The sequence below is a fragment of the Balaenoptera musculus genome, chromosome 19 (assembly GCF_009873245.2).
Source record: "Balaenoptera musculus isolate JJ_BM4_2016_0621 chromosome 19, mBalMus1.pri.v3, whole genome shotgun sequence".
Lineage (NCBI taxonomy): Eukaryota > Metazoa > Chordata > Mammalia > Artiodactyla > Balaenopteridae > Balaenoptera > Balaenoptera musculus.
This window is the reverse complement of record NC_045803.1, coordinates 12729106-12755856: the sequence shown is the minus strand read 5'-3', so window position 1 is coordinate 12755856 and position 26751 is coordinate 12729106. Positions and strand designations below refer to the sequence as shown.

The following is a 26751-nucleotide window of genomic DNA, read 5'->3' as shown; positions in this document are numbered from 1 at the left end:
ATATGCAAATGAGTAGGAGAGAATGAATGAGTGAGTGAGTGAACGAGTTGGTGAATGTATTGATCATTTTGTGAGCAAGGGAAAAGGCAAAATTGAGTGAATCAATGAATGAAGTTGTCAATGACCAAGTAAATACACCAAGTACACTCCTATCTCAGGGCCTTTGCACGGGCTGTTCCCTCTGCCAGTTCCCACAGAAATCTCATGGCTCAGTCCCTCACCACCTCAGGTCTCTACTGAAATGTCACCTTTTTGGCAAGGCCTTCTCTGACTGTCCATTTAAAATTGCAGCCTCACCCCCATTCCCTCCTCCCTCCCTCTTTATTTTCCTACACACCTCTTAGAACCACCTAACGCACTATATGTTTTCTCTATGTTTTCACGTCTGCATTCCCCACTAAACTGTCAATCTCTTGCTTACTGTGGTATCTCTAGGGCCTAGAACAGTGCCCAGAATATAGTAGGTGCTCAATAAATGTGAAATGAGTGAGTCAGTGAGCACCCAGTCCCTTTCACCCACTGCCGCGTCCGCTCTCCCATCCCTGGACTGACTGATCTCCCCTCTCCCCACAGGCTGCGCGGAGCCCAGTCCTGGGCACTGGGGGGAGCTGAGCTGGACGCCGGTCCCATCCAGACCCCAGGACAAGGCAGAAGCAGCAGAGGGAGCGCCAAGGGCCCTAGACACTGACCCCCCAGAGGTCGAGGACGCGGCAGTGAGTGCCATGCTGCGCGCCGTGGCTGCCAGCCGCCTGCCCGTGTGCAGCCAGCAGCAGGGCGAGCCCGACCTGACCGAGCAGGAGAAGGTGGCCATCCTGGGCCAGCTGTACCACGAGAAGCCACTGGTGTTCCTGGAGCGCTTCCGCACGGGCCTCCGGGAGGAGCACCTGGCCTGCTTTGGCCACTTGCGCGGTGACCACCGCGCGGACTTCTACTGCGCCGAGGTGGCCCGGCAAGGCAGCACCCGACCCCGCACCCTGCGCACCCGCCTGCGTAACCGCCGCTACGCTGCCCTGCGTGAGCTCATCCAAGGTGTGGGGGCGGCCGGGTTGGGTGGGAGGGGAGACTGAAGCAGAGGAAGTAAGAAACAAGGATGCAGGAGCAGAAACGCAGACAGAGATCCTGGGAGATAAGTTTTAAGACAGGGACCCGGGGAGAGACGGAGACAGAAATGTGAGGTGACAGGGTGAGATAGGGAGAGACAAACACGAACCCACGGGAAGAGAATGGGACAGGCAGTGAGAAGGGTCAGAATTTAGTAGATAACAGAAGTGCCATTTCAGACCAGCAGGCCGAGGACACACAGCATCCAGCACTGTGAGAGCTGGTTATCCCTCAGGGAAGCTAGATCCCTACCTCACACTGTACACAGAGGCATTGACAGAAATCTAGGGGAGAATGTTCATGACCCAGGGCAGGCAAAGGCCTCTTGAAAAAAAAAAACACATGTGAAAAGCATGAAGGAAAACATTGGTACCTTTCTCTTTTTTATTTGTTTATTTATTTATTATTTTTGTAAGATTGGTACCTTTTTGACCATGATGTAATTACAAGCAGCTTTGTGACCAAAGACACCAGAACTAATGTTAAAAGATGAGAGCAAATGAAGGAGAGAGTGAGTTAAGATTCTAGTTAGGGAGAAGGCACAGGCTGTAGAGAAAGGGATCCGGAGAGAGTGGAACACAGTGACAGATGAGGAGCAGGGATGAAGAGAGGAGGGAGAATGAGTGAATGAAAGAAGTGGGGTTAGGTGGCAGAAACTGAGAAAGCCAGAGAGACAGAGATGGGTGGAGACAGAGGGGCAGAGGAGGGGAGGGAGAAACTGAGACCCAGAGAGAGAGCGTGACAGTGAAAGATAGGGAGAAGGAGGGAGAGAAACAGAATGTGGTGGGAAACATTGGGAACAGAGAGAGGGGGGTAAGAGAGAGAAGGCAAGATGGAGGGCAGGACAGGGATGGTCACAGGATTCCTGGGCTCTGAGGGCGGGGCTAGGACCAGCGGTGGGAGGGGCTGGGCAGGCTTAACTGTTATCTGAGGGACAGAGCTGCCTGTGCAGGAAGAGACATCAGGAGAGGTATGAAGGCCCTGGGTTTGGGGAGTGGGGAAGCCAGGCCCACAGAAGGGGTAGTTGCAGAGAGGAACGCTCTGAGGAGAGGTGAGATCTGGGGTCTGGAAGACCAACAGGGACACCCACACCTGGGCAGATGCCCTGCTAGACCTGACGCTGTGCACACGCACGTCTGCTCCATGAAGATGTACACTTATGTGCCCAGCAGTGCAGGCGTGTCCAGGTGTGTGCACCAACAGCCAGAACGGGGCTCAGCAGACAGGCACACACAGTCTACATACTGGCTTCCGTGCACAGTATACCTGCCCGCAACGTCCTGCACACCAGCTCCCAGATGCAGGGACCCACAGCAGTGTGTGCGTGCGCGTGCGCACACACACACACACACACACACACACACACGTGAATCCTGCCCAGTTGTACACGGCCCTAGGCCACCAGTGCCTCAGGCCAGGATGCCCAGCAGCCTGACTGTGTACCCTGCATGTTTGGACACACGAGTCCACACGTAGATACAGGCCTGGTCGCGCACACGTGCTTAGACACGTGCCTGAGTTCTCACGGTCACGACCTCAGGCGTCTGCGCGTGTTTGCGTACATTCCTGACTGTGGACGATCACACTCACACTTGTGTGTCTACGGCTTCCTGTCAGCGCGGTCCCTCGCCTGGGTGGACACAGGTCTGCGCAGGCACACTCACCCTCCGCCCAGCCCCTCGCCTCGCCCGCAGGCCCTTGACTCCACGCCCACCCTGTCTCCTCCGCGCAGGGGGCGAGTACTTCAGCGACGAGCAGATGCGGTTTCGGGCCCCGCTGCTGTACGAGCAGTACATCGGGCAGTACCTGACCCTAGAGGAGCTCAGCGCCCGCACCCCGGCCCACCAGCCGCCCAAGCCCGGCCCCCCCGGCACTCCCGCCTGCCCGCTCTCCGACCTGCTGCTCCAGTCCTACCAGGAGCGGGAGCTGCAGCAGCGGCTGCTCCAGCAGCAGGAGGAGGAGGAGGCCTGCCTGGAGGAGGAGGAAGAGGAGGAGGACAGCGACGAGGAAGGTGAGGGCCGGCAGTGGGGAGGCCCCGGTGTCGGCACACCCCAGCCCCAGGCTTGCGTGTCTCAGCTCCACCGCACTAGGCTGGGCCCACCTGCGGGAGCAGACATCACATCCCGCCCCTGCCTGCCCGAGTGCCCTGGCCCTTCCGTCCTCTCCAGCATCCCTGTCCCCACTCCTCAAAGACACCAAGCAGTCCCTCACCTCCAGGCCTTCGCTCATGCCGTTCCCTCTGCCAGGAGTGCCTTCCCTTCACCGCCCTTCAGGCGTCAGGTCCCGACCCTGCTCTGCGGCCTCCAGAGCACTGTATTGTCACGTGTTTGGTGTGTGCCCCAGGAAGGTAGGGACGGGGCCATCTCGGTCACTGCTGTGTTCCCAGTGCCGCCCAGCACGAAGGATGCAGCTCTCTGCGGGGGTGTGTTCAGCACAGTCCTCACACACCCCACCCTGGGTGTCGCCCCCTGCAGACCAGAGGCCTGGCATAGACTCGGAGGCCTGGGTCCCCGACTCAGAAGAGAGGCTGATCCTGCGGGAAGAGTTCACCAGCCGGATGCACCAGCACTTCTTGGACGGCAAGGATGGAGACTTTGACTACAGGTGCTCCCGTGCCCTCCCCGCGCCCCCCGCCCCAGTCCCCCAGCCCAGCACCCCACAGGACATGGGCTCTGGGGTCACACAGCCTAAGGGTTTCAGATCAGAGATCAGTGGGTGACCTTGGAGTAGCTTTGTCCATCTCCGAGCCTCAGTCCCCTCACCTGAAGGAGGGGAGCGAGCAGGGCTGACGTCCAGCTCCATATTGATGATAAAACACTTGAAACATTCCCATTTGGGTGGATGGTGGTGGCGGCCTGGTAGGATGCCACTACCCCAAGCTTCCTAAGTGTCCCCCAGGACCCCGGACTCCTCATGCTGCAGGAAGTAGTCCCTGGCAGGGTGATGCCTGGCGTGGAGGGGCCTGTGGTGGGTGCCCCTGCAGTGCTGGTTGTTCGTCCCTCCAGTAGAACCCCAGGGATAAGATACCTGGGCCACCTGCTTTGGAAAAGGATTTTGCCATCAGGGAAAAGGACACAGGCGAGTGAAGTATCGGAGTAAAAGATAAATGGTTTTGTCAACGGAGGCAGCCTCGCCTTGTGGTCTGGAACATCAGGTGTGGTTTCAAACCCAGCCCCCATGACATATGAACAAGCAGAGCCTCGGGGCCTCGTCAGTAGAATGGCGGCGGGGGCGCGGGGGGTGGTGTCACGATTGCCACAGCTACAGCAGCGCCTGGTACCAGAGCACCGCTGGTCCAGTCCGGGGTCCGCAGCTCCAGAGGCGAGTCTGGCTGATGCGCTTTCACACTGACTGATCTGTGTTCCACACAAAGCAGTGAGTAGAGTCCCCGGGCTGTGGGGAGCCCTCGGTGAGGGCACCACTGCCGTCATAAAGCCAGGCGCCCACGAGGGAGTCGGCCCTGGTGTGGGGAATGGGGAGTGGTGGGGACTGAAGCCTGTCCGCTCTCCGCGGGGCAGCTGCTGAGCTGCATTCAGCCACCAGGTGCTCAGCGCTGCTGGGTCCAGACTCTGGGGATCAAGCAGGGAACAAAACCGATGGAAGGGTTCCCTGCCCTGAAGGAGTCCCACTCTGGCGAGGAAGGCAGCAAGGAGCGGAATGGAGGTGCTGGAGGTGCGAAACATCTAGTGGTGATGGGGCCAGGAAGAAAGACAAAGCAGGGTCCCGGCGTTGGGGGTGGGAGCAGGGTGATGAGGTGGCCAGGGAAGGCTCTCTGAGCAGGTGACATTGGAGCAAAGACCTGCAGGAAGTGACATAAATACCCTGGGGAAGAGCGTTCCTGGCAGGGGGAACAGCAGGTGCGAGAGCCTTGAGGGGCACAGCGGAGCAGCACGGTGTGTGAGGGGTGAGGGGTAGGCGGTCTCATCAGGGGTGGCGGGGCTGGATTGGACCGGGCTTCCTGCACCAAAGAGAGTGTGAGGGAGCCTGGTAGGGTTTGGAGCACAGCCGGGGGTCCTCTCACAACTTGTTGCCTGGGGGCAAGGTTTCTCAGCTCCAGCACTGTGGGCCTCTGGGGCTGGGTAACGCTTTGTGCAGACTCTCCTGTGGGGGGGTGTTCAGTAGCATCCCTGACGCCCACCCGCTGGATGCCAGTAGCAGCCCCCCAACTCGTAACCACCAAAATGTCTCCAGTTATCACAAATGTTCCTTGGCGGGGCAGAATCTTCCTGGTTGAGAACCACTGCCTCGGGGCCCAGATGTGGGCCCACGTGTCACCACATCTTCTGGCTTTTTAAGAGAAACCAGAAGTTTTCATGTAAAATCTCTGCTTTGGAAAACGTTGCCTTTTGTTTGAAGCCCTGAGAGATCCAACATAACTCAGCTGTAAGTTCGCTCTGACTTACAGCTGACAGCGTATGGCCTTTCACTTCAGGGGGCCCCAGGCCCCAGCTCCTCTCCGCAGAAGCAGGGAGGCTGGGGTGCAGGCAGAGCCGGCCCCTGACCGCTCCCTCCCCCTGCAGCACCGTGGACGACAACCCTGACTTCGACAACCTGGACATAGTGGCCCGGGATGAAGAGGAGAGGTACTTCGACGAGGAGGAGCCCGAGGACGCCCCCAGCCCAGAGCTGGACGGGGACTGATGGCTGCGGCCGCCCACCCCGCCCACCCCGCCCCAGCAAGGCCGCTGATGACAGGCCGGCTCAGTGACTTTCTCTAGGCGACAGCAGGGTGGCCGCCCTCTACCACCAAGCCTCGCTGGGTCTGGTCCCATCTCCGCGGCCCCCTCCCCCTTGCTCTCCATTTCCTTCTCCCCCTGAACCCTGGTGCCTCTCTCCCTCCTCTCTCCTCTCTCTCAGTCTTTTTCTCACCACCTTTCTGTCTCCTGCTTTCTGTGTCTCTCCCTCTTTCTCCACCTCCCTCTTTTTCCCTTCTGTCTTTCTCTGCCCCCCCCCCTCTGTGCCCCGGCCTCTGTCCCCACAGCAGGGCGCAGGATGAACACCCTCCCCTTGACCTAGGCCAGTGGGGCCCTTTGTCGCTGGAGCTGGCCAGGTGGAACCCAGAGCGGCGCTCCGCCTCGCCCTCCGCAGCCCCGCCTCTGCTCTCCTGCCCCTCTGTGCTTGAGGCTCAGTCTCACACTCGCACCTCCTTGCCTCTGTTGCGTTCCATCTCCTTCGGCCTCCCTCTCTGGGCCCATGGCTCTTCCTGCCCATACACGTCCATCTTTCGCAGCCTCTGTGCTGGCTCTGTCCCTCTCTGTCTCTCAGCCTTTATCTCTGGGTTTCAGTACCCCCCCCCCGCAAGGCCCTGAGCATCCCCCATCCTGACTGCTGTGGGCCACAGAGCCTGACTGCTGAGTAATCGGGCCTCGCTGCGGGCAGTGGGGCGACCTTGGGGGTGGCCACCGGCTCTCACCTCTCCCTCAGGACCCAGGTTTGGGAGAGGTGAGCAGGGGCAGCATGGGGTCGTGGGCCTGCCAGGTTGGGGGGGGTATAGAGGGAGAGGAGGGGCTTTCCCCTCCCAGCCCCACCAGCCCCCCTCTGCCCAGCCACAATTTTCCCTTCCTTCACTTCCTCCACCTCCCTCTCCCTCTCCTGTTTACACTTCCCAAATATGCACAGGCTGTTATCATGGGTCCTGAGTCATCCCACACACACACACACACACACACACAGCCGGCCCCAGCATCCCTGCCCCAAGCCGGCCCCACGGAGCCCCCTGCCGCCCTGGGCTAATGGGAGCCAGATGGCCGCCTGGTGACTCAGCCACTGGCCTGTGGGAACCCAGGCATCCCGCCTTCCCATGCCCCCATACCCAGCTCACGCTCCCCCAGTAGACATACGCAGGGAAGGGGCCAGCTGCTAGCGGGGGAGGACACAGGCCATGTGTTGGAGAGGTGGGGCCCGGGGACCCCTCACTCCTGTGAGCCAGGCCTGAAGGACCCTCAAAACTGCCTCCTCCAGCATGCGGCCCAGAGTGCCGGGGAGACCCCACAGACTCCTGGGGCCACAGCTTTTGACCCCAAGGCCTCGCCTCTGCCCTCTGGCTCAACTGGAATTAGAGCCAGACACAGAAAGTGAGAGCTAGACAGAGGCCGAGGGATGTTCAGACAGACTATTAAATAAGGAAACTTCCGGTTACTGAGCAGTTCTGCCCTGTGCCAGGTCCCAGCAAGGTGCCTGATGCCGCACTGAATCCTCCACACAGCCCCGCGAACGAGGGGCTCAGCTCCATTCCGTATGTGGGTCACAGGAGGCCCAGAAAGGAGATGTCACATACTCAAGGCCACGTGGCCATCAGAGATGAAAACTCGGGTGTAGAATCGTAAGTCCTGGAGACCACCTCCTGGCCTGCCTGTCCGCTCTCAGGGCCATGCAGAGTAGACAGACGCACAGACTTCTTCAGGGGTAACGACTGAAGGAGAGTTAGCTGTTGAGGATAACAGCAGCTAACACCTTTGGGGCCCTCCTGGCGCGCTAGGCACTGTCCTTCCTATGCACAGACGGACGGCATCGTCTAGTGTTTAGTACCTGAGTCACTGAACCATCACAGAGGTCCCATGCAGTATAAACTGTCAGTACTGATAGGGTGTCTCCCAGAGGAGGCCCAAGGCGATCCAGCCCGCTGGACTCACAACTGGGAGGGATGTTTTTCTCTCAGGTGCTTGCATTGATGCCCTCAAGTTGTGAGAGGTCTTTCATAATACAGGCATCAGCCCTGGGTGATGTGCACGTTTTTCACCAGTCTATCATTTGATCATTAAATTTGTGATGCACTGTGCCATACCTAAATTTGTTACATACATTTTTTAAGTGATGAGAGACAGCAGTTGAGTCAGAATTAGGGTTAGTCAGATGGCAGAGAAGGAGCGTCTGTCTCAGAGACTGAGGTGGAGCCCAGAGACACTCCCCCATCACAGCCTCAGACCCGCTGAGACCTGGAGGTGCCCAGAGAGGCGCCTGCCCCTCCACTCCTGGTGCTGGGGTTGGGGTGGGCGGAGAGGCTGAGTCAGGGAGGGGAGAGCCCCTCCGAGGGCATCCGGCCCCCACCCCCGTGTCTCCTGTCTGTCTCCTGGGCAGGCTCTGCTGGCTGGCACCCCACCCCCCACGTCTGACACCTCTCTGCGTCCTGCCCTCTCTCCTCATCCCCTCCAGCCGCCTGCCTCGCTGCCCCTTCTCCCTGCTGCTGCTGTCTCCTTCCTCTGCCTCTCCCCTAGCTCCGTCTTCCCTTTCGGTCTGTCTCTGCAGCTCTCTGTCATCGTCTCCCCATCGCTTCTCGTTATGCCCGGGCCTCTGCCTCCTCTTCTCTCCTCTCCCTCCTTGTCATTCCCTCCCTCTCCCTCTCCGGCTCCGCGTCCCCGTGCCTTTCTGTCAGAGGCCCCCCTCCTCCTCTCGTCTTCACCCTCATTTTTTCCAACCCCTCTCTCCGCTGTCTCCTGGCCCACCGCCCTTGTCCCATCTCTGCTGGTCTCTCTCCCAGATCCTGGGAAGCCCAGCGGGGGTGTCGGGGTCAGGGCTTCACTGGCGGCCCCTGGGAGCCCAGAATGAGGGGTCACCACCTCGCCCCCACCCAGAAAGGGAGCAGGGAGGCTGCGGCCTGTCTGGCCAGAAGGAAGTGACTGTGCTGTGGCCTGGCCCCCCCCCCGCCCCCAAGACCTGCCCGGCTGCTGCCGCCCCCGGGCTGGGGCCAAGTAAACACAGCCGCCGGCAGCCCAAGATATTTATACCGAGGTCCGGGCGTGGTTCCAGTGCCCACCACAGCCCCTGCCCTGCCCTGCCCGCCACGGCAAGCCCGAGCCAACGTGGCACCAGCCGGCAAGGGGGCGCGCCACAGACACAGCCTCCACTCAGCATGGAGGCCGCATCGCCCGGGATGCCAGCGGCTGCACTAGGGACACAGGATGCCCCCCTCCCCGGAAACACCAGCACAGATGCAGCCCCACGCGTGCAGCTGCTCGTGAACGTGAACACACCCCACCGAAAACTCAAGAGTGATAGCGCAAAATAGGGACCCACACGACTGCTCACACACTGAAGTCATCAGCCCACGTGTGGGGACACAAAATGCAGACACCACCTGCTCACAGACACCCACAGAGGCTGAGAACAGCAGTCCCGGAGATGGACACACTGGGAGGAGGACAGCAAGCATGTGGGAGACACACCCCGTAGACACACAAACATGCTCGGAATACCAGCGACGCACACACTGATCACAAAACGTAACCCAGAAGCTACTCACCCACCGACACAAACACTGGGAACCGTCACACACAGGCAGTAAAATCATCCTGAGTAGGAAACACAACGTACACACACACACACAATACCTTCTGGAAACACACTTTTCTCACAGACCCATAAACATACACGGAAAACACCCACACTTCTAATCAAACTTATGCTAAGAATGTGCAAATTTACGCCCAGAAAAGAAGAGCAAGTGTGCTGAGAAAAAAATCCAGACACAACACACCCCAGGGATAGATAAAACCAACTCATACACACAGACTAGCCGAGTCACACAGTGTCCAGACACAGAACCCAGAGTGCACACCGGCTTGTGCAGCAGAAACACAAAACACAGGTGCAGGCACAACAAATGCAGCACAGTCTCACACACACACACACACACACACACACGAGTTGAACCCGTGCTGGAGACACACGAGTGGAAAATCCCCCGTGGTGCATACCCAACACAGCCGTCAGGCACCCAGCCGTGTGTTAGAGACCCCTATGCTGGATACACAAAACTCACACCATAAAGCTTGCTGACACACACACACAAATTCACATTAGAAACACGAAAGACACCAACACGCTGGATGTCCAGAGATCTAGGGGGAAGGGGGCTTTCTCTCCCCCCCCCCACTTCCCCCCTCCCTTTCTCCCTCTCACGCTGACCCCGTCCCAGGTCCCAGGCCTGTCTGGGGGAGGGGGCAGGAAGGCCTGAGCTGGCCTCCCCCGGCCCTGCTTCCTGCCCCTTGGGGGCAGGACGGGAAGCCGGGGCTCCAGCCGGAACCCAGGCTCCCCCCCCACGACTTCCCCCGCCGCCCGGCCTGCCTGCAGAGGCGGGGGAGGGGAGCAGGGCGCCCCGAACCCCCGGGCCTGCCCCTGCGGTTGGCTGGGGGCCGGGGCTGCCCGGGCCGGGCTCTGCCCGGCCTTCCCGCAGGGCCAGGTGCCGGGAGGGGCGGGGCAGGAGCCGCCCCCGCGGCCGGGAAGGTGCTGAGCCCGCGGCTTTCCCTGCCCCCGGCGCCCGGGCGGGTGGGCGGGGTGTGGCCCGAGGGCGTGGCCAGGGCTCGGCGACCGCGGGAGCGCGCGGCCTGGTGTGCGGCCGGGACTTGTCCTGGGCCGAGGCGCGAGCTGGGCGTGTGAGGGCCACGGCCCCGGGGGTGTGTCTGGCTGTGCGGGACTCTCCGTCTGGGACCCGGGGAGTGACAGTGCGTCTAAGTATGACGGGTCGGCTACCGTCCGTAGGGCCGTGTGGGACTCCCCAGGCCTGAGCGTGTGGGGCCGGCAGATGTCAGGCCGAGTGGGCACGACCGCCTGGCGGTCTGCGAGATCCTGACGTGTCAGATCTCCGTGTGTGGTATGTGTCTGGGTGGGACTGTGACGTGTCAGGCCCTGTGCGTGCACACGGTGCCTGTTTGTGACCGTGACCCCCTGGAGGATGTTTGTATAACTGTCGGTGGGTCGGGGCCGGAGTCTCTGTTTCATTTCCTGACGGGGCTCCGATGCTGTGAGGAATGTGTCTGTCATGGCACTGCCTCTGCATCTGTGTCCGCAGTGTGGTGGTTGTACATCCTACAGGATGTATTTATGTGATTGCGTCTTGCTCTGTCCCTACGGAAGTCTCTGCTTACCTTGTGTCCCAGCCAAGCTCCAAGGCTGGGCTGTGTGCATGTGATGGGGCGGCGTGTGTCACGTGCCACCAGGTGTCCCGGTCCATGTGTCATGGATCCTGCAGGAGTTTGTGTGTGTGTCCATTGTGTCTCTGAGAGGAGACTGTGTTTGCATGGGACATTGTCCATATTTGAACCTCTGTATGATTGTGAATGTGTGAATACACGTGCCGCAACCTCACGGGGCTGCGGAGACTACACTTCATGTCACTGTGTCCTTGCAAGCATCTCCACACAAGAGGCTGGTGACAATGGCAGCACATCCTTGGATAGTGAACTCTTCCGGCCCCCACCTCACCCCCAGCCCTCTATGACTCCCAGACCTGGGCCAGGAGGAGTAACCACATTTCTACCGCTGGGCTGGGCTGGGCAGGCCCCGGGGCCCACTCATCCAGACCTAGTGCCACTAACCCACCTACAAAGGAAGCTCAGCACTCACACCCTCCTCCCCCAGGGCAGTCACTGAGCAAAGCAGGTCAAGGCCCCAGACCTGAGAAGGGCAGGGCAGAGAGAGGGGGAACCAAAACCAGGGAGGAAGAGGGGAAACTGAGAGGCCAGAGAAAGAGGAAGCGGGAGAGAATTCATCAGCAAGACCCCAGCAGATGGGAAGAAACACAGCAGAGGGAAACCCACCCCAGCTCAGGGTGCTGTAATTTCTCTCCTGGACAACTGGTCTCCCTGCGGTCACCCTCAGCCCCGTTCAGTCTACTCTCAACCATCAACCAGAGGGACCCCCTGAGCACTCAAGTCAAATCACGTCCTTCTTCTGTTCATGGCACCTGTCATGGTGCCTGCCGCTCTCAGAGTACAAGTTCTCACAGGTCCCCACAGGCCTGATGTGGTCTGGAAGGCAGGACCAGTGCAGAAGTTGTGTGCATAAGCCCTCAACGCTAGCTGCCTGGGTTTGAATCCCAGCTCTGCCATTTGCTAACTATGTGACCATAACAAATAAGTTAACCTCTCTGTGCCTCAGTATTCCCATCTGTAGAGTGGGGAGCAAATGATCTCCATAGCAGGAGTTGGCAGACATTTTCTGTCAAGGGTCAGATAGTAAATATTTTTGACTTTGCACAGTTTCTACTCAACTCTGCCCTAGTAGCACTAAAACAGCCACAGACAGTACAGTACCAAATGAGCATGGCTGTGCTCCAATAAAACTTTATTTACAGAAACAGGCAGCGAGTCAGAATTTGCCTGCAGGCAATAGTTTGCCAACCCCTGCTCTCTTGGGCTGTGGGGAGAATGCCATGAGCTAGTAGCTCCATACCTGGAGTGGAGAACTGTTGTTATTACTCTCTGGCCTGTGAGTGTTACTTTCTGACTCAGATCTTAACATCCTTCCCCTTGCCCCTCCCTTCCAAACGCACTGGCCTCTTTCCTGCCTGTGTAGCTCACCCCAAGTTCATCTTTACTTCCAGGCCTTTGCTTTTGTCTTCCTACCAAGAACACCCTCCCCCAGGCTGCCTTCTTGGCTTCCTTCAAGTCCCAAATGCCACCTCCTCCAAGAAGCCCTCCCTCCTCCCCAAAGCCATCTCTTACCCATCCTGCTTTCCTGTTTTCGCACAACTTTACTATGTCTGTCTCCTCCCCAGAAAGTAGGTTCCTGGTAGGCAGAAACTATTCCCTTAACCTCTCTGGGCTTCCATTTCCTTACATTTAAAGTGGGTGTTATCAGAGTCTCTTTATCTCAGAGCTTTGTTATGGTGGTTAAATGAGTTATTAACATAAGGGTCCAAGGTGCTCAATAAATAAATCTAACCCGTGTTCACCAGGAGTAAGGAACATAACAAGCGCTAAGGAAGTGTTTGTGTGAGGAGGGGCAAATGAATGATGGGCAGAGACAGGAGGAGGCAGATCTAAGTGTCAATGTAAGGAGATGGGGGGGGGGGGTCGGGGAACGTCGGAAGGGAAACCCCAGTCAGGCGCCCAACGACACAGAGACCCAGTCATCTCTCCACCTTTAATGGACCCCAGGTGGGCTTGGGTGAGGTGTCCTTAAATACAACCCTGATGAGGCGGGCGGGGGCGGGGCCGGGCCTGCCGGGGTGGGCGGGACCTGTCGGGTGGGGCGGGGCCTCAGCTGCACTTGCAGGAGCGCACGATCATGTTGGACAGCTGCTCCACCTTGGGCTTGCGGCCCACGTAGTACACGATGGGCAGAGGCTCCAGCGCCTGCGGCACGCAGCACGGCGCCGCCGACGCGCCCGGGTTGTGCTGGTTGTACAGGGCCAGGACCTGCGGGGCGGGTGGGCGGGGTCAGGGTCGGGGGTCATGGGGAGGGTACCCCCACCCCACCAGCCTCTCCCTATCTCCCTCTGTCTTATCTCATTCCGTTTCTTTCTGTTTCTCTGCCTCTCCCCAGTTTCCACTCTTGGCTTGTGTCTCATTGTCTTTCTCTCCCCTTCCATCTTCCTAATTCTCTGTCCTCCTGCCTTTTTCTCTCTCATTGTGTCCCTCCGTTTCTCTCTTTCTCCTTCCATCTCCCCACCTCTTCCCTAGCCCAAGTTATGCGTCTCCATGGGTCTCCCCATATCTCTGTCTCCCTCTGCCTCGTGTCTCTAACTGCTCAGACCCTGCCTCTAGTTTCTCTCCCATCCCTTTGCCACCTCCCCGCCAAACTCCCTGTCTCCTCTCTTTCTGACCACTATCTCGCCAATTCATCTGATTTTACCTCTCTTTCTCCCTCTCCTCCCTCGGTTCCTGCTACCCTCATCCCACCCCCAGCCAGGGCTCCAGACGCACCTTGCTGTACTGCGTGTCCAGGCTCCAGATGTAGGGGCAGGGCCCCAGGCAGAAATTGGCGTGGTAGCCCTTGGGTTCGTGAATCCACTTCCAGCCCAGGTCCTTGCGGAAGTCAATGTAGAGCTGCCGAACGCAGCAGTTCTTTTCCGTGGAGCTGCAGGCCGGAGGGAGGGAGGAACCCGAGTCAGGAGAGCAGAGGGGCTGCCCCTCCTCCCCCGGGGGGGCATGTGTTTCACCCTGGTTGCCCGCCAGCACGGTCTCCATCTTGGTCTCCCTTGCAACCCCTGTGATGATAACAGCAATAAGAGTAATAGTAATGATCATCACTAACACTGATAAAGCACTTCCTCCAGCCCAGCACTGCGCTAAGGGCATCCTCATGAACATTACCTCAGGCAACGCTCAAGCCTGTGAGAAGCCAAATGAACGTCCAGAGGGGATGGCTACACAAATCACAGCACATCCACACACTGGAACATAAAAAACACAATGCAGCTCCACGTGTACTGATATGTTCTACGTGTGCAACAAATGTTTATTGAACTACTACCATGTGCTGGGCTGGGGTCTACTGGGGACAATTGTTTGTTTGTTTGTACAAACAAAACAGACAGAAATCCCTGCCTTCTGGGGCCACGTACTAGAGACTGTCCGTCGCTCCTCTGCTCTGAACAAGGCCAATGCCCAAGCCCTCGCCATGGACCACAAGGCGCTACCAGATCTGGTTGATCTCAACTCCCTCCCCACTCCCACTCTCACTCTCCTTCAGCCACATTACCATCCTCGTTGTTCCTGAGTCCCAGCCCAGGACGTTTGCACTTGCTGTTCCCTCTGCCTGGCTTGCTATTCCCACAGATACCCACTCTGGCTCTGTTTCTTCACTCCATTTGTGTGTATGCTCAAACATCCCTCACTCAGGGAGCCTTAACTCCTAGAACACTGCCTGGCATGCAGTAGGTGCTCAATAAATATCAGTCAAATAAATGAATGTCGTCTCCTCAGAGTCCTTCCTGGACCATCCTACCCAAAATACCAATCCAAATGTTTGTAAATTCCATACAGTGTAATAACAGCATTTCAGTTATGTGAGAAAACGTGAAAATGACTGCAGCTGAAATGGGGCAAATCTTAATACTTGTTGATACTGGATGAGAGTTTATGGGGGTTCCTTGTACCATCTTGGTTGCTTATGAATACATTTAAAGTTTCCCCTAATAAAAAAAATTTAAATCAGAAGAGGAAAAATAAATCATCACAATGACTTCTTTCTTTTCCCTTCCTCAGATTTGTTTTCCTTCTTGCCACCTGCTCTTTTATTAGATATTGATTTATTTATCTGTTCATTTTCTGTCTTCCTCTGAGGACAGGACTTTTTGTCTATTTTGCCCCTAAATGTGTCCCTGCAACAGTGCCTGGCACATAGCAGGTGCTTAGCAAGTATTGGCTGTATAAAATAATTGATCAATATGTTAGGTCTTTGAAAAGCACATTGGAGGGACTTCCGTGGTGGTCCAGTGGTTAAGAATCCTCCTCCCAATGCAGGAGACGTGGGTCCGATCCCTGGTCGGGGAAATAAGATCCCACACACATCCTGCGGGGCAACTAAGCCTGCACGCCGCAACTACTGAGCCCACACACTCTAGAGCCTGTGCACCACAACTAGAGAGAAGCCAGCCCACGTGCCACAACGAAGAGCCCGCGTGCCGCAACTAAGATCCAACACGGCCAAAAAAATAAATACTTTTTAAAAAACAGAATAAAATAAAAAATAAAAGCACATTGGAGAGTGGTGGTATGTAAGACTCTACTGCCCTGGACTCATGAGCTGTGTCCCAGGCTCGGATGCAAAAGTCAGTCCTCCCCAGTCTGCGGCCCCGGCTCCTGCATGTCTGGAAGGAAATGGGGCATTTTCTGTGCTGGCCCCTGGGGCCATGGTTGAGATGGGCTGGGAACTTGACTAAAAAGCTTGACTCATGGGCAGCTGAGAACACTTTCAATTCCGTGTTCATAACATGTGAAAGGAACACTACGCAAAGTTACAGGTACAGTCATGATCTAAATTCTGTTTTGAATAGACGGACTGGAAGGCAATATATTAAAATGTTGACAGTGACATTTTATATGTGGTAATGTGATGGGTGATATCTTTCTGTATTTTCCAAATTCTCAATAGTGGGTATGTGTTACTTTTAGAATCAGAAAATAAAATTTAAAGAAAGAAAATGCAGTACTCCCCCCCCCCCTCAAAAAGAAAAAGACTCTACCATTTGGACAAAATAAAAAATATATACATGGCTATGTGTAAGTGTCTCATACAGAGACTCTCTGGGAGGAGACACAAATACAATAAAAGCCTCCTCATATAGGGGCTGGGGGCCGGAGCTGGAGGGTCTCTGAGTATCCTTTCTGGGTTTGATCCATGTGCATGTATTTTCCTACTCAAAAATCAATAGAGGGGGAAAAAAAAAATCAATAGCGGGAATTCCCTGGCGGTCCACTGGTTAAGACTCCATGATTCCACTGCAGGGGGTGCGGGTTCGATCCCTGGTCAGGGAACTAAGATCCCACATGTGTGCGGTGCGGCCAAAAAAAATAATCAATAGAGAATTCCCTACAAGGCAGGTCTTATTATTATTCCCATTTGAAAGATGAAGAAGTTGAGCCTCAGAGAAAGGGGGATGTTGTCTGTTCACTTGTAGCCTACATGTGGTGGAGTTTGGGGCCAGGTTCACAGCTAACTCTGTGCTGCCCTGGGGTCTGTGGCCTCATCTGCCCAGTGCAACCATGTCAGCTTAAGCAGAGGGGGAAGAGGCAATGTGACAGGATCTCCCAGGGCAAGACAAGGCCTCTCCAAGAGCCACAGGACGTTGAGAAGGAAGTTAGGAAACTTAGATTCCTGTGAGTTCAGCCTGGCGCCTCCCCAGTCTGGCTGGGCCTCAGTTCCCTCATCTGTACAAAGATGCAAGGGATGCTGGATCAAATAAGATGTTAAGGGCCCAGGAGGCATCAGGAAATCCATGGACGGGCTGAGGGAGGGGCCCGAGCCCCCCAGACCATATGCACCTACGTGTGTACGTGTAGGCATATTCTGGGGAAAAAAGGTTCCTGGCTTTCGACTTCTCAAGGGGTTCCCGGACTCACAAAAGGGGAAGAACCACTGTCCAGAGTAATCTTTCATTTCTGATCCAACTGTGCCGGGGTGCTGAGGTCCTAAGATTTGAAGTGTGTGATTTCTATCATCCAACTCAACTGTTCTCCCTATAGGGTCCCTGGAGAGGCAACAGCACTGCCTGGGAAATTGTGGGAAATGCAAATTCTCAGGCCCCACCCCAGACCCACTGAATCAGAAACTGGGGGTGGGGGTGGGTGGGAGACAGCAGGCCACATTTAACAAGCCCTCCAGGTGACCCTGAGGTGCATGCCTGGGGCCTGCTGCATTCCAGGTCCTGTGATACACGCAGTCCAGGCCCTTGCAACTCTGCCCTCCAGTCTACCAGGACCCAACAGGGTCTGACGAGTAAAAGAAACCCACTTGGGGGACCTCCCTGGCAGTCCAGTGGTTAAGACTCTGCACTTCCACTGCAGGGGGGCAACAGTTTGATCCCCGGCCGGGGAACAACTCAGATCCCACATGCTGCGTGGCTCGGGCCAAAGAAGAAAAAAAAAAAAAAGACCCAAATAAGGTCTATACAAGGCAATTGCTTGATACATCTTTTAATATTCTTTTTTAAAGTCTGCAGAACCATCTCTCTGTTTCCCCCCTTTGTATTGTATTTGTTGAAGAAACTGGGTCAGGTTTCCCACAATCTAGATGTTGCTGACTGCACGACCATGGTGTTGTTTAACATGTTTCTCTGTTCTTATATTTCTGGGAAATTGGATCTACCGTACTGACCAGCTTCAGGTTTGATTTTCTGGCAAGACTTCCTAAGTGACATTGTGTCCCTCATGTGGCTGGCACTCTCTCTCTGTAATAGTATAAGCTGTTGGCACTCAAGACCTCAAACCATTCATTCATTCACAGGGTTGTTGGGCAGAGGGTAGGATCTGGTGGTGAAGGAGTTTGGGAGCAGAGCTGACTTTCCAGCAGGAGAACTGCATGTAACAAAGCCCAAAGGCACCATCAAAATATTAAGCAGGGGAGGGCCAAGGTCACATTATCACTCTAAACTCGCAACATTCTAACTCTGAACTTCAACATTCTAAGACTACAACTTTTCAATTTTCTTAGACTGCAATACACCAGCCTCTCAAGAGTCTAACACACCAACAGCTTTCCAGCTTTCTAGGATTCCCACATTCCAGCTCTCCAGGATCTTGGCATTCTTGAATTCCAATATTTCAAAACTGCATTCCAACATTCCACAATTCTGAGCCCATCACTCAAGAGGTCCAAGCTGCCACTTTCTAAGATCACAGCCTTCCAAGATTCTCACAAGATTCCAGCCCTGAGTCCCAACATTCTAGGTTACCAATACTCTGGCTTTCTCCAACTCCAACATTTGTGGATGCTAATATTTTAACACAGGATTCCACTATTCTGGGCCCAATATTCAAGGACTCCAATCTGCCGATACGGGAGACTCCAGTCTGTCAATGGTATAGGAATCCAACATGGGCAATCTTCCAGTTCTGAATTCCCAAGTTCTAGGATCCCAACATCCCTTGAGTCCAACATTCTCAGATTTCAATAATGACTACCGAATTCTAACATCCTAGAATCCCCACATGCTCGAACCCCAACCTGCCAGCAGTACAGGACTCTAACGTGGTGACCTTCCAATATTGAAATCCCACATTCTCAGTGTTCAACATTCTAATAGTCTCTGATTCCAACCCACCAGCAAGAGAGCCACCTGATCTCAGCATTCGAGGACTCCCAGTTCGCACATCCCAGCATCCTAGGCCTCGGACCTCATCTCCTGAACGCTCCAGGCTGAAGGAGATGCCAGCCCAAGCATAGCACCAGCCAGGTGCCCAATCTGCGGTGCCCGCTCAGCAGACGGCAAGGAGGCCCCCAGCCCGGAAGGCATCAGGGGAAGGCTGCAAGGTTCACCTGAAGCAGTAGTTGGTGTCCAGGGCTCGGCGGTGCCGGGGGCTGTGCAGGTGCTGGGCCCTCTCCAGCGGGGTGGCCATGAGGAGCAGGAAGGGCCGGTTCATGCCATGAATGGTGGCAAGGTCACCCCGGCGGCCGGAACTGAACCCTGCTTTGGTTTGGGAGTCAGGTGGTGGGGAGGGTGGGGGAGACATACACACACTCTCAGATGGATGAATGGGAGATGGTCAAGGGGAAGACACACACACACACACACACACACACATCACCGGTGGGCATGGGGCCGGGCCGGGGAGGTGGGCCTCACCGTTAATGTCCACTTGGAGTGTGTTATCTTTGCTGTCACAGGAACAGTGGGCACTGAGGCGAAAGCCCTCTATTTCCTCTGTGGGAGTGGGGAGAGGGAAGCCAGTGTGAGGGGGTGGCTCACCCAGCCCCTGGGGGAAGAGAAAGGAAGTGGCAAACCCCTGGGGTGGGGGTGGGGGGAACTCCTTCCTGCCCCTTCCCCTGCCTGCCCTCTCACTGCACCCTCGTGCTCCAGTCCTTTGCCTTGCAGCCTCCTCCTCCTCCAGGTCTCAGCTCAAAGGCCACCTCCTCCGGGAAGCCCTCCAGGACACAGCCCCGCCCCCACTATGACAGCACTTTATTTTCTCCATAGCACTTACCCTGACATTTGTATCTGGCTATTTATTTCCCTCTTTGTTCTCAGTGGCAAAGCAGGATACATGGGGGCAGGGATCCTTGTTTTCTTGTTCCCCGCTGGGCCTGGCCCACAGTCGTAAAAACAAACATCTCCTGAGTTCGCACTGAGTGCCAGACCCTGTTCTAAACACTTTTTGTGTATTATTTCCTTTAATCCTCACCAAAGTTCCCCATTTTACAGATGAAGAAGCCAAGGCCCACGGAGAGAGGGTGACTTGCCCAAAGTGGGAAAAGGCAGGGCTGGGATGCAAGAGCCTGGGCTCTTGTCCCAGGGCCGGTGTGGAAGAAAGGTTTCTTGAATGAATGAGTGAATGCCTTTCTAAGCTCCCACTATGTGTTGGACCCTGTGCTGGGGGCTCTGGACTCAGCAATCAGCCCAGGACACTTGTCCCAGCGCTCACCTGCTCCCTAACCCCCATCTTTTCCTCTGGCCAAACCATCACTTATCTCATGAGTCTCAACACAATCATCCTCATCCAGGAAGCCCTCCTGGACCCCTCCAGATGGGTTTGGATGTCCACTCTCGGCTCCCACAGCACTTATGGCCTCCCCCATCCCGGCCCTGGTCATTGTGGCCATCACAATGGGAGTCAGGCGGGCCCCCTGCTAGGGCTTTGGCAAGATTTCCTAGGTGTCTAGAAGTGACTGTGGGCCCCATGAGGGCAGGCCTAGAAGTTGTCATGGTTACCACTGTGTCCCCCACACCACCCGCACAGGGCCAGGCACATAGCAGGAACCTACTGGCATTTACTGAGTGAAGGAATGAATGGGAGGGAGACTAGGAAGGGAGACGTGGGTACTGTGGACTCAGATGGAACAGGACAGACAGTCCTCTTCCGGACAGATCAGGTGTGTCTGGCTCTCCCTGGACTCGAGGGCTCTGCACAGCCTATCCCTCTGCCTTGAACCCTCTTGCCCCTCCGTCTTTCCCAGGCTGGCTCCACTCATCCCTCAGACAACCGCGCTAATGTCCCCTCCTCCAGGAAGCCCTCCCTGATTTCCCAGGCTGGGTCAGGCACCTCCTCTGGGCTCCCCCTCCCAACCCTGCCCACTCTGGGACATTACTACCTGGTTTTCAGGTCTTTCTCCCAAATCCCTTAACCTGAGCAAGGGATGATAAGCTTCATGAGGGCAAGTATGGTGCTGTTTTGGTTACTGTTGTGTCCCCAGCATCACCCAGCACAGGGCAGGTGCTCAGGAAATGGATTTACCATTAATCACTCAGGTTTGAGTGCCTGGGAGGAGGCCCAGGTCTGGGCTCTTTGGCACCAACATGGGGTGGGGGGTGCTAGGCAGGGGAGCCCCAGGACAAACAATGGGGTCAACCCCATTACAAAATAGGGGTGGGGGGGTACTTCCCTGGTGGTCAAGTGGTTAACAGTCCACGCTTCCACTGCAGGTTCGATCCCTGGTCGGGGAGCTAAGATCCCACATGCCACACAGTGCGGCCAAAAAACACACAAAAAATAGGGGTGGGGCAGACAAGCAGTCCTCACCTCCGTGGGTCAGCCACTGCCGCACAACTCCAGTGACATCAAAGGACAGCCACTCCGGTGAGTCGCTGGGGGCCAGCAGCCGGTTGCTGAGGTAGCGCCAGGAATCATTGCTGTATTTCTGGGGGATAATGAATTGGGGGGAGAGACAATGGATAGATGTTGCCACACAGCCCTCATGTACGCTGCACCCCTGACTCCACCTGCTCCCCGAAAAGGGCCTCCACACAGTCCTGCAGACAGTCCCCTCCCAGACACCCAAACCGAGGGGCCCACAGGAGCCACCCACCCCACAGCAGCCCAGAGGGGAGAGAGAACCCCAGGCTGGGTGCTCAAGGCACCTGGGCAGCTCAGCCTTTATGCCTGACCCCGGCGTGGCCGTGGAAAATTCCTCTCCCCTTTTGTCCTTGGTTTCCTCACTGATGAAATGCCAGGCGGCCCCTTTCAGCTTGGACGGCCCACGATGCCACGAGTCTCCCACTGACATCGTAGGGGTCACTGACTATAGACAGTTCTGCAAATTTGGCCCCCCAAATTCTGAGAGTCTATCACGTTCCTTCTTTTTTTTTAAAAATGTATTTATTAATTTATTTTTTATTTATTTATTTTTGGCTGCATTGGGTCTTCATTGCTGTGCGCGGGCTTTCTCTAGTTGCGGCGAGCAGGGGCTACTCTTCGTTGCGGTGCGCGGGCTTCTCATTGCGGTGGCCTCTCCTGTTGCGGAGCACGGGCTCTAGGCGCGCGGGCTTCAGTAGTTGTGGCACACAGGCTCAGTAGTTGTGGCTCGCGGGCTCCAGAGCGCAGGCTCAGTAGTTGTGGCACATGGGCTTAGTTGCTCCGCGGCATGTAGGATCTTCCCGGACCAGGGCTCGAACCCGTGTCCCCTGCGTTGCCAGGCAGATTCTTAACTACTGTGCCACCAGAGAAGCCCCAAGTTATCACTTTCTAGAAGTTATGTTAGAAGTCATTCCATAACGCCAGTGCTCAGTGGCACCCCAAGAATTACACATTCAATGAGCCTGAGACATTCCAGAGGACTCATGTTCTACAAACCCACGAGTCTGACATGCCACAAACCTAGACGTTGCAGACGCCTGACATCCATGTGGAATGATCCCCTGGGAGCTGGCAGGATAAAAGCTAATTCTCTAGACTCCAAGAAGTTAACATCAGACAAAGTTCCCTTGTTGTAAGAGTCTAACATCTACTACTGAATCTAACGTTCCACATGACAGGGGTTCTAGGTCACATAACCTTCAAGAGAATCCAGAACTTCTTGAGGCTCCAATCTTCCTGGAGACTCTTCTAGAAAAGAGCTAACCAAGAGAACTTTCTGTGATGATGGAAAAGTTCTTTATCTGTGGTGTCCAAAATAGCAGCTGCTAACCCCATGTGACTACAGGCCACTTGAACTATGGCCAGTGAGACTGAGGAACTGAATTTTTTCTTTTATTTAATTTTAATCAACCTAAATGGCCGTATGTGGCTAGTGGCTACTGTGTGGGGACAGAGCACTTTGAAAGTCTGCAACCTTTACAGAGATTCAAACTTTCAAAAGTCCTGAGTTCTTAGAGTCCAACTCCTAAGATTCCGGCCTTCTAAATGTTTAACCTTCTAGGGCTCAAAGAGTCTGAAAGTTTCAGAGCCCTGTGATTCCACAGTCTGTGCCTTCAGGATCGGTCACCATGAACCCTGCAGCCACCAGCCTTCCAGCCGCCCCAGCACCGCCCCAGCCCAGGCCACCTCTGGGGCCCTCGCCCCCACCTGGTACAGCTCCACGTGCTGCTCCACTTTTAACTTGAGCCTCAGCAGGCGCAGCTCTGCCCGAGAGAGCAACACAGGTTCGGGCACCGCTTCCCGGAGCTCCGATGTGTTGAAGAGCATATACATGCTGTGTGGGCTATGCTTGATTTTCCCATAGATTTCTAGGCAGAAGGAGCCGAGAGCGGGGATGTCAGGGTTTGACAGGGGCAGGAGAGCTGGCGCACCCCAAGTCAAAGAGCCCTGGGTTGGAGTCTAACCCAAACACATTTTAGCTGTGTGACCTTAGGTGACTGGCTTCTCCTCTCTGGGTTTGTTTCCACCTCTTTAAACGGGATCCTATCTACCCTTCCCTCCCATCAACTGGGAAGTGCCCTCTCAGTACAAAGCTGGCACAGGGGTGGGGGCTGCTCTGCTTGCTTAGGCCTCCCCAGCACTTGGAGCCTCAAATGCAAGTTATGTCGCAGCACAGGGATCAAGGGCATTTGGATCGGACTGTGCTTCTACTGCCTTCTTTCTTGGGCAAGTCACAAGCCCTCTCGGAGCCTCAGTTTCCTATTCTTTGGGAAAGATCAACCTGACATCAAGTTCTCTGCCTCCCAGCCCAGGCTTTCCTAACTGAAGCGCTGGAACTTTGGGCAAGTGAATTCCTCTCTGTGTGCCAGATTCTCATCTGTAAGACAAGGACTGATTACAGGATGATAGTGTGAAATAAGTGAGATGATGCAGATAAAGTATGTTGCACAGAGTCTGCGTACAATGCTTACTCTAATGTGTGTGTTCAACAACCCCATGAGGAAGATACTATTAGTATACCCGTTTTATAGATGGGAAAACTGAGGCAAAGAGATGAAACAATTTGCCCCAAGATCACGCAGCCAAGAAGCTGCAGAGTGGGGATTCAAACTCAGCCAGTCTGATTCCAGAGACTGTGCTCTTAACCCCTAGGTTATGCTGCCTCCCTGCTAATGTGACATTACTCTTGTTGTTGTTGTTATTATTATAATTATTGTTTCCTTCCCCAGCTGGTTAGAGAAGGCAAAGTTCATTCTAGGTAAGAATGGCTTCGGGGGCGGGGGAAGGGGAACAGAGAAAATTAGGAAGAGTTTTCTAGTCTAGGAAAAGTTTGGGGTTGGGAAAGAGGGGGCAAGCCATGAACCCCTGGACCAACTGGGACAGCTGCTTTAGGCCTCTGCAGTGGGGGCATGGAAACGGTGGAGACATCTGATGAGAAAGGACACAGGAAGCCCCTTCAGTGGGCCTCCTTCCCCTACTCCTCCCCTCTCTAGCCGGGCCAGCCCCTGCCCCGCACAAAAAAAAGCCCTATCTTGGCCCAGGGGTTACTCAGCAGACCCCAAAGGAAGGGTAGAGCCCAGGCCTGGGAGACAGATAGGGAAGAAGAGAGATAGAAGGGGCAGGAACGGTCAGAGGGAGAGATGGAGAGTAGGGTATGGAGGAGAAAAAGAGAGAGAGAGGGAAGAGATGGAGAGACAGAAACTGGGAGACCCAGACTGGGACAGAGAGAGTAACGGTGATGCGGGAGAGGTGGAAAGGCAGAGATGGGAGACAGAGACACACGGGAAGAGAGACATAGGGTTTGGGAGCGAGATGGAGGCAGAAGAGGAATGAAGAGAGATTGAAGGTATCAGTGTTGGAAAAATCTCTACAACCAAGGTGAAGCTACGACGGAAAAGGTGAGACGGAGATGTGGGAGGGTAGGGGTGTCATTCGGCTGAAGCAGCAACTGGGTGCACAAATGGGCCAGAGACCCACAAGTCTAATGCCCAAGAGGGAAAGTGAAAGCAGGGGGGTCGCCCCCAAGCCTCCGGGCCACGCAGGACGCCTGGGTCTCCGCGGGCGCCGAGGGGGCGGGCCCAGCGGTAGTGCCGCCCTGAGCTGGGGGTGAAGGGGGCGGGAGGCGCCGCCGCCACCGCGAGGGCGGGGACCGGACCTGCCTCGTCTCGCCCCAGGCTCCGCGCGCGATCCCCGCCCCCCGAGGCACGGGAAGGAAAGGAAGGGAGGGAGGGCTAGGCGGCCGGACGCTGGGGTTTCCCCAGCCTCCTAGAGAGGAACTAGGAGTTTGGGGTCCAGGCTCTCAGCATTCAGCTCTGCGGGGGTTCTCCTGTCCCCTTCCGGAAGCGCAGGCTCCTCCCCCCGCGCGTGGCACACACGTGGGGCTTCCTCACCCCTACCAGCTCGGTTTTCTCACCCGGGTCTTGTAGAGTCGCACCCACCCACCTCTCCCTCTACGGCTCGACTCCTCACTCAGCCCTCTCCCTTCCATCCCGCGGCGTGGCGGAGGCTCGCTGCTCCCAGCATGGCACCGTCCATCTCTCCTCTGCCCCCTCCCAGGTCCACCTTTCCCACGCTTGTCTCTCCGCTCCGTATACCCCTTCCCACGACCCAGTATTCTAGGTTTCCTGGGGGCTCGCTTCCTCCTCTGGGCTTCCCCCTCTCACGTCCGTCTGCGAAATAGAGCACCTCCCGGCGCATCCTCGGCATCCCCCTGGGGTCTCCGCTTCTCTCCCGCCAGCTTCCCCCACCCTACGACCTCACGCCCCCTTTGACCTCGCATTGATCACCCCCTCCCCGCCTCTCTCTCTAAGCCCTTCCCCAATCCCGCGTGTTCTTCGCGCCGTGTGCAAATGCGTCCACTCTCCACTTTCTGGAACCTCTGGGGTTCGCTTCACCTAGTTTTTCTGTCCTTCTTGAATCTTCCTGCCTCATGACCCCTGAGCTCTGGGTCAGCTTTCCCCACTACCTCTCTTCTCCCCAATGCCGGGGTCCTCGTCCTCGCTTCTCCCAAAGCGAGCTCCCTCTCTGCGGGCCCCACCCACGACCCCCGCACTCTAGTGCACCCTGCAAAGGGAAGTCTTTTTCTACAACACCCCACCCCGTAACTGCTTCGCTTCTCTCCCTCTAAGGGACTCCCCCCGCCCACGATCTCGTATGTTCCTGTAGCCCTCCAAAAGCGGTCCACTTCGCTCACTATCTCCTCTTCAAGACCAGATACCTGGGGGGTAGGGAGCTCAGCCCTATCCTCTTTTGGACTCCCCCTCCCAAGTTCCTGGCGCCCCCGGGGGTCCTCTTCCTCCAGCCAGTTTCCTCTACCAGTAATTTCCTCCCCGTGACCCCTGCACTCCGGCGCCCCCTGGGGGCTCCCCTCCAGGGTTCCCCTGCCCCTCCGAGCTCACCGTTGCTGTTTTCCACCATTAGCACGCGGGTGACCTCCTTGGCGTAGTAGTCCGCCTCTGGCTCAGGCTCAGGTTCGGCACTTTCCCCGGCCACCCGGTCACGGGTACTGTTGTAAAGGGCCAGTACGGCCTCGGGCAACGGACCGGGCGGCACCTCCCCCTGGCTCGGGGGGCTGGCGAGCCGAAGCTTGGACAGAATCTGGCCGCGGATGGCCTCGATGCGCTTTCGCTTCACCAGCTCCATGTCGATGGTCTTGCAGGTGGACAGTCCGGCGGCCGGCCGGCTAGGCGGCAGCACTAGTAGCCACAGCAGCGGCAGCAGCAGCAGCGGCAGCAGCCGCAGCCCCGAGGGCGGCATGGGGGAGGCGGCGCCCCCGGCACAGCCGAGAGCGCGAGCCGGGCTGGGGTGGGAAGAGGGAGGCCCCGCCCCTACAGGGTCTGGGGGGGGTCTCCCGAGGAAAGGTAGGAGGGTCTGGGGAGGGGGAAGTTGAGGCCCTCAGGGAGAGCGGAGCGGAGCTGGAGGGGAGGCTCTGATGGGTGTGTTCTCGGTATCCCACGGCAAAAACCGAGATGAGCGAGATCTGGTACCAAAGGTGGGTGGTCTTGAATAGGAAAGCTGAGGCAGGTCTGAGATTGATCCCGTCTCCTGGATCCCGGAGGAGAAGGGTCCTTGGATGCGCGGGGGCTCAAGAGAGAGGCTGGGAGTTGGGGGCCGTGCGGGGGGGTGCGACCGATGTCTGGGGTCGAGTCCTCGCGGGAGTCGGGTTTGAGGCTCCTGAGGGCTGGTCCGGAATGGGGGC

The 26751-nt window shown here is 56.4% G+C and overlaps 2 protein-coding genes across 6 annotated transcripts in view; one reads left to right on the top strand and one right to left on the bottom strand.

Moving 5' to 3' along the window:
- Nucleotides 1-13812, top strand: part of CCDC97 (coiled-coil domain containing 97) — a 16459-nt gene extending 2647 nt beyond the window's left edge. The window contains exons 2-6 of one of the 2 annotated variants that reach the window (XM_036833602.1): nt 574-1029; nt 2834-3112; nt 3576-3705; nt 5622-5684; nt 13728-13812. In XM_036833602.1, the coding sequence (XP_036689497.1) occupies nt 574-1029; nt 2834-3112; nt 3576-3705; nt 5622-5684; nt 13728-13779 (980 nt within the window). In that variant the 3' untranslated portion in view covers nt 13780-13812. Of the gene's footprint in view, nt 1-573; nt 1030-2833; nt 3113-3575; nt 3706-5621; nt 7885-13727 lie in introns of those variants that run through there. The other variant, XM_036833601.1, reaches the window with a different exon arrangement.
- TGFB1 (transforming growth factor beta 1) lies at nt 12733-26751 on the bottom strand. 4 transcript variants are annotated; one of them, XM_036833597.1, is made up of 8 exons: nt 25952-26342; nt 22761-22921; nt 21000-21117; nt 19109-19186; nt 18802-18952; nt 13982-14029; nt 13746-13899; nt 12954-13238 (listed from the first exon to the last, which is right to left on the bottom strand). In XM_036833597.1, the coding sequence occupies exons 1-8, from the start codon at nt 26307-26309 to the stop codon at nt 13080-13082; spliced, it is 1227 nt and encodes a 408-aa protein (XP_036689492.1). In that variant the 5' UTR covers nt 26310-26342; the 3' UTR covers nt 12954-13079. The 4 variants fall into 4 exon arrangements, with proteins under 4 accessions (XP_036689495.1, XP_036689492.1, XP_036689493.1 ...); XM_036833598.1 differs by having other exon boundaries at nt 18802-18949; XM_036833600.1 differs by lacking the exon at nt 13982-14029 and having other exon boundaries at nt 12733-13238; nt 18802-18949; nt 25952-26714.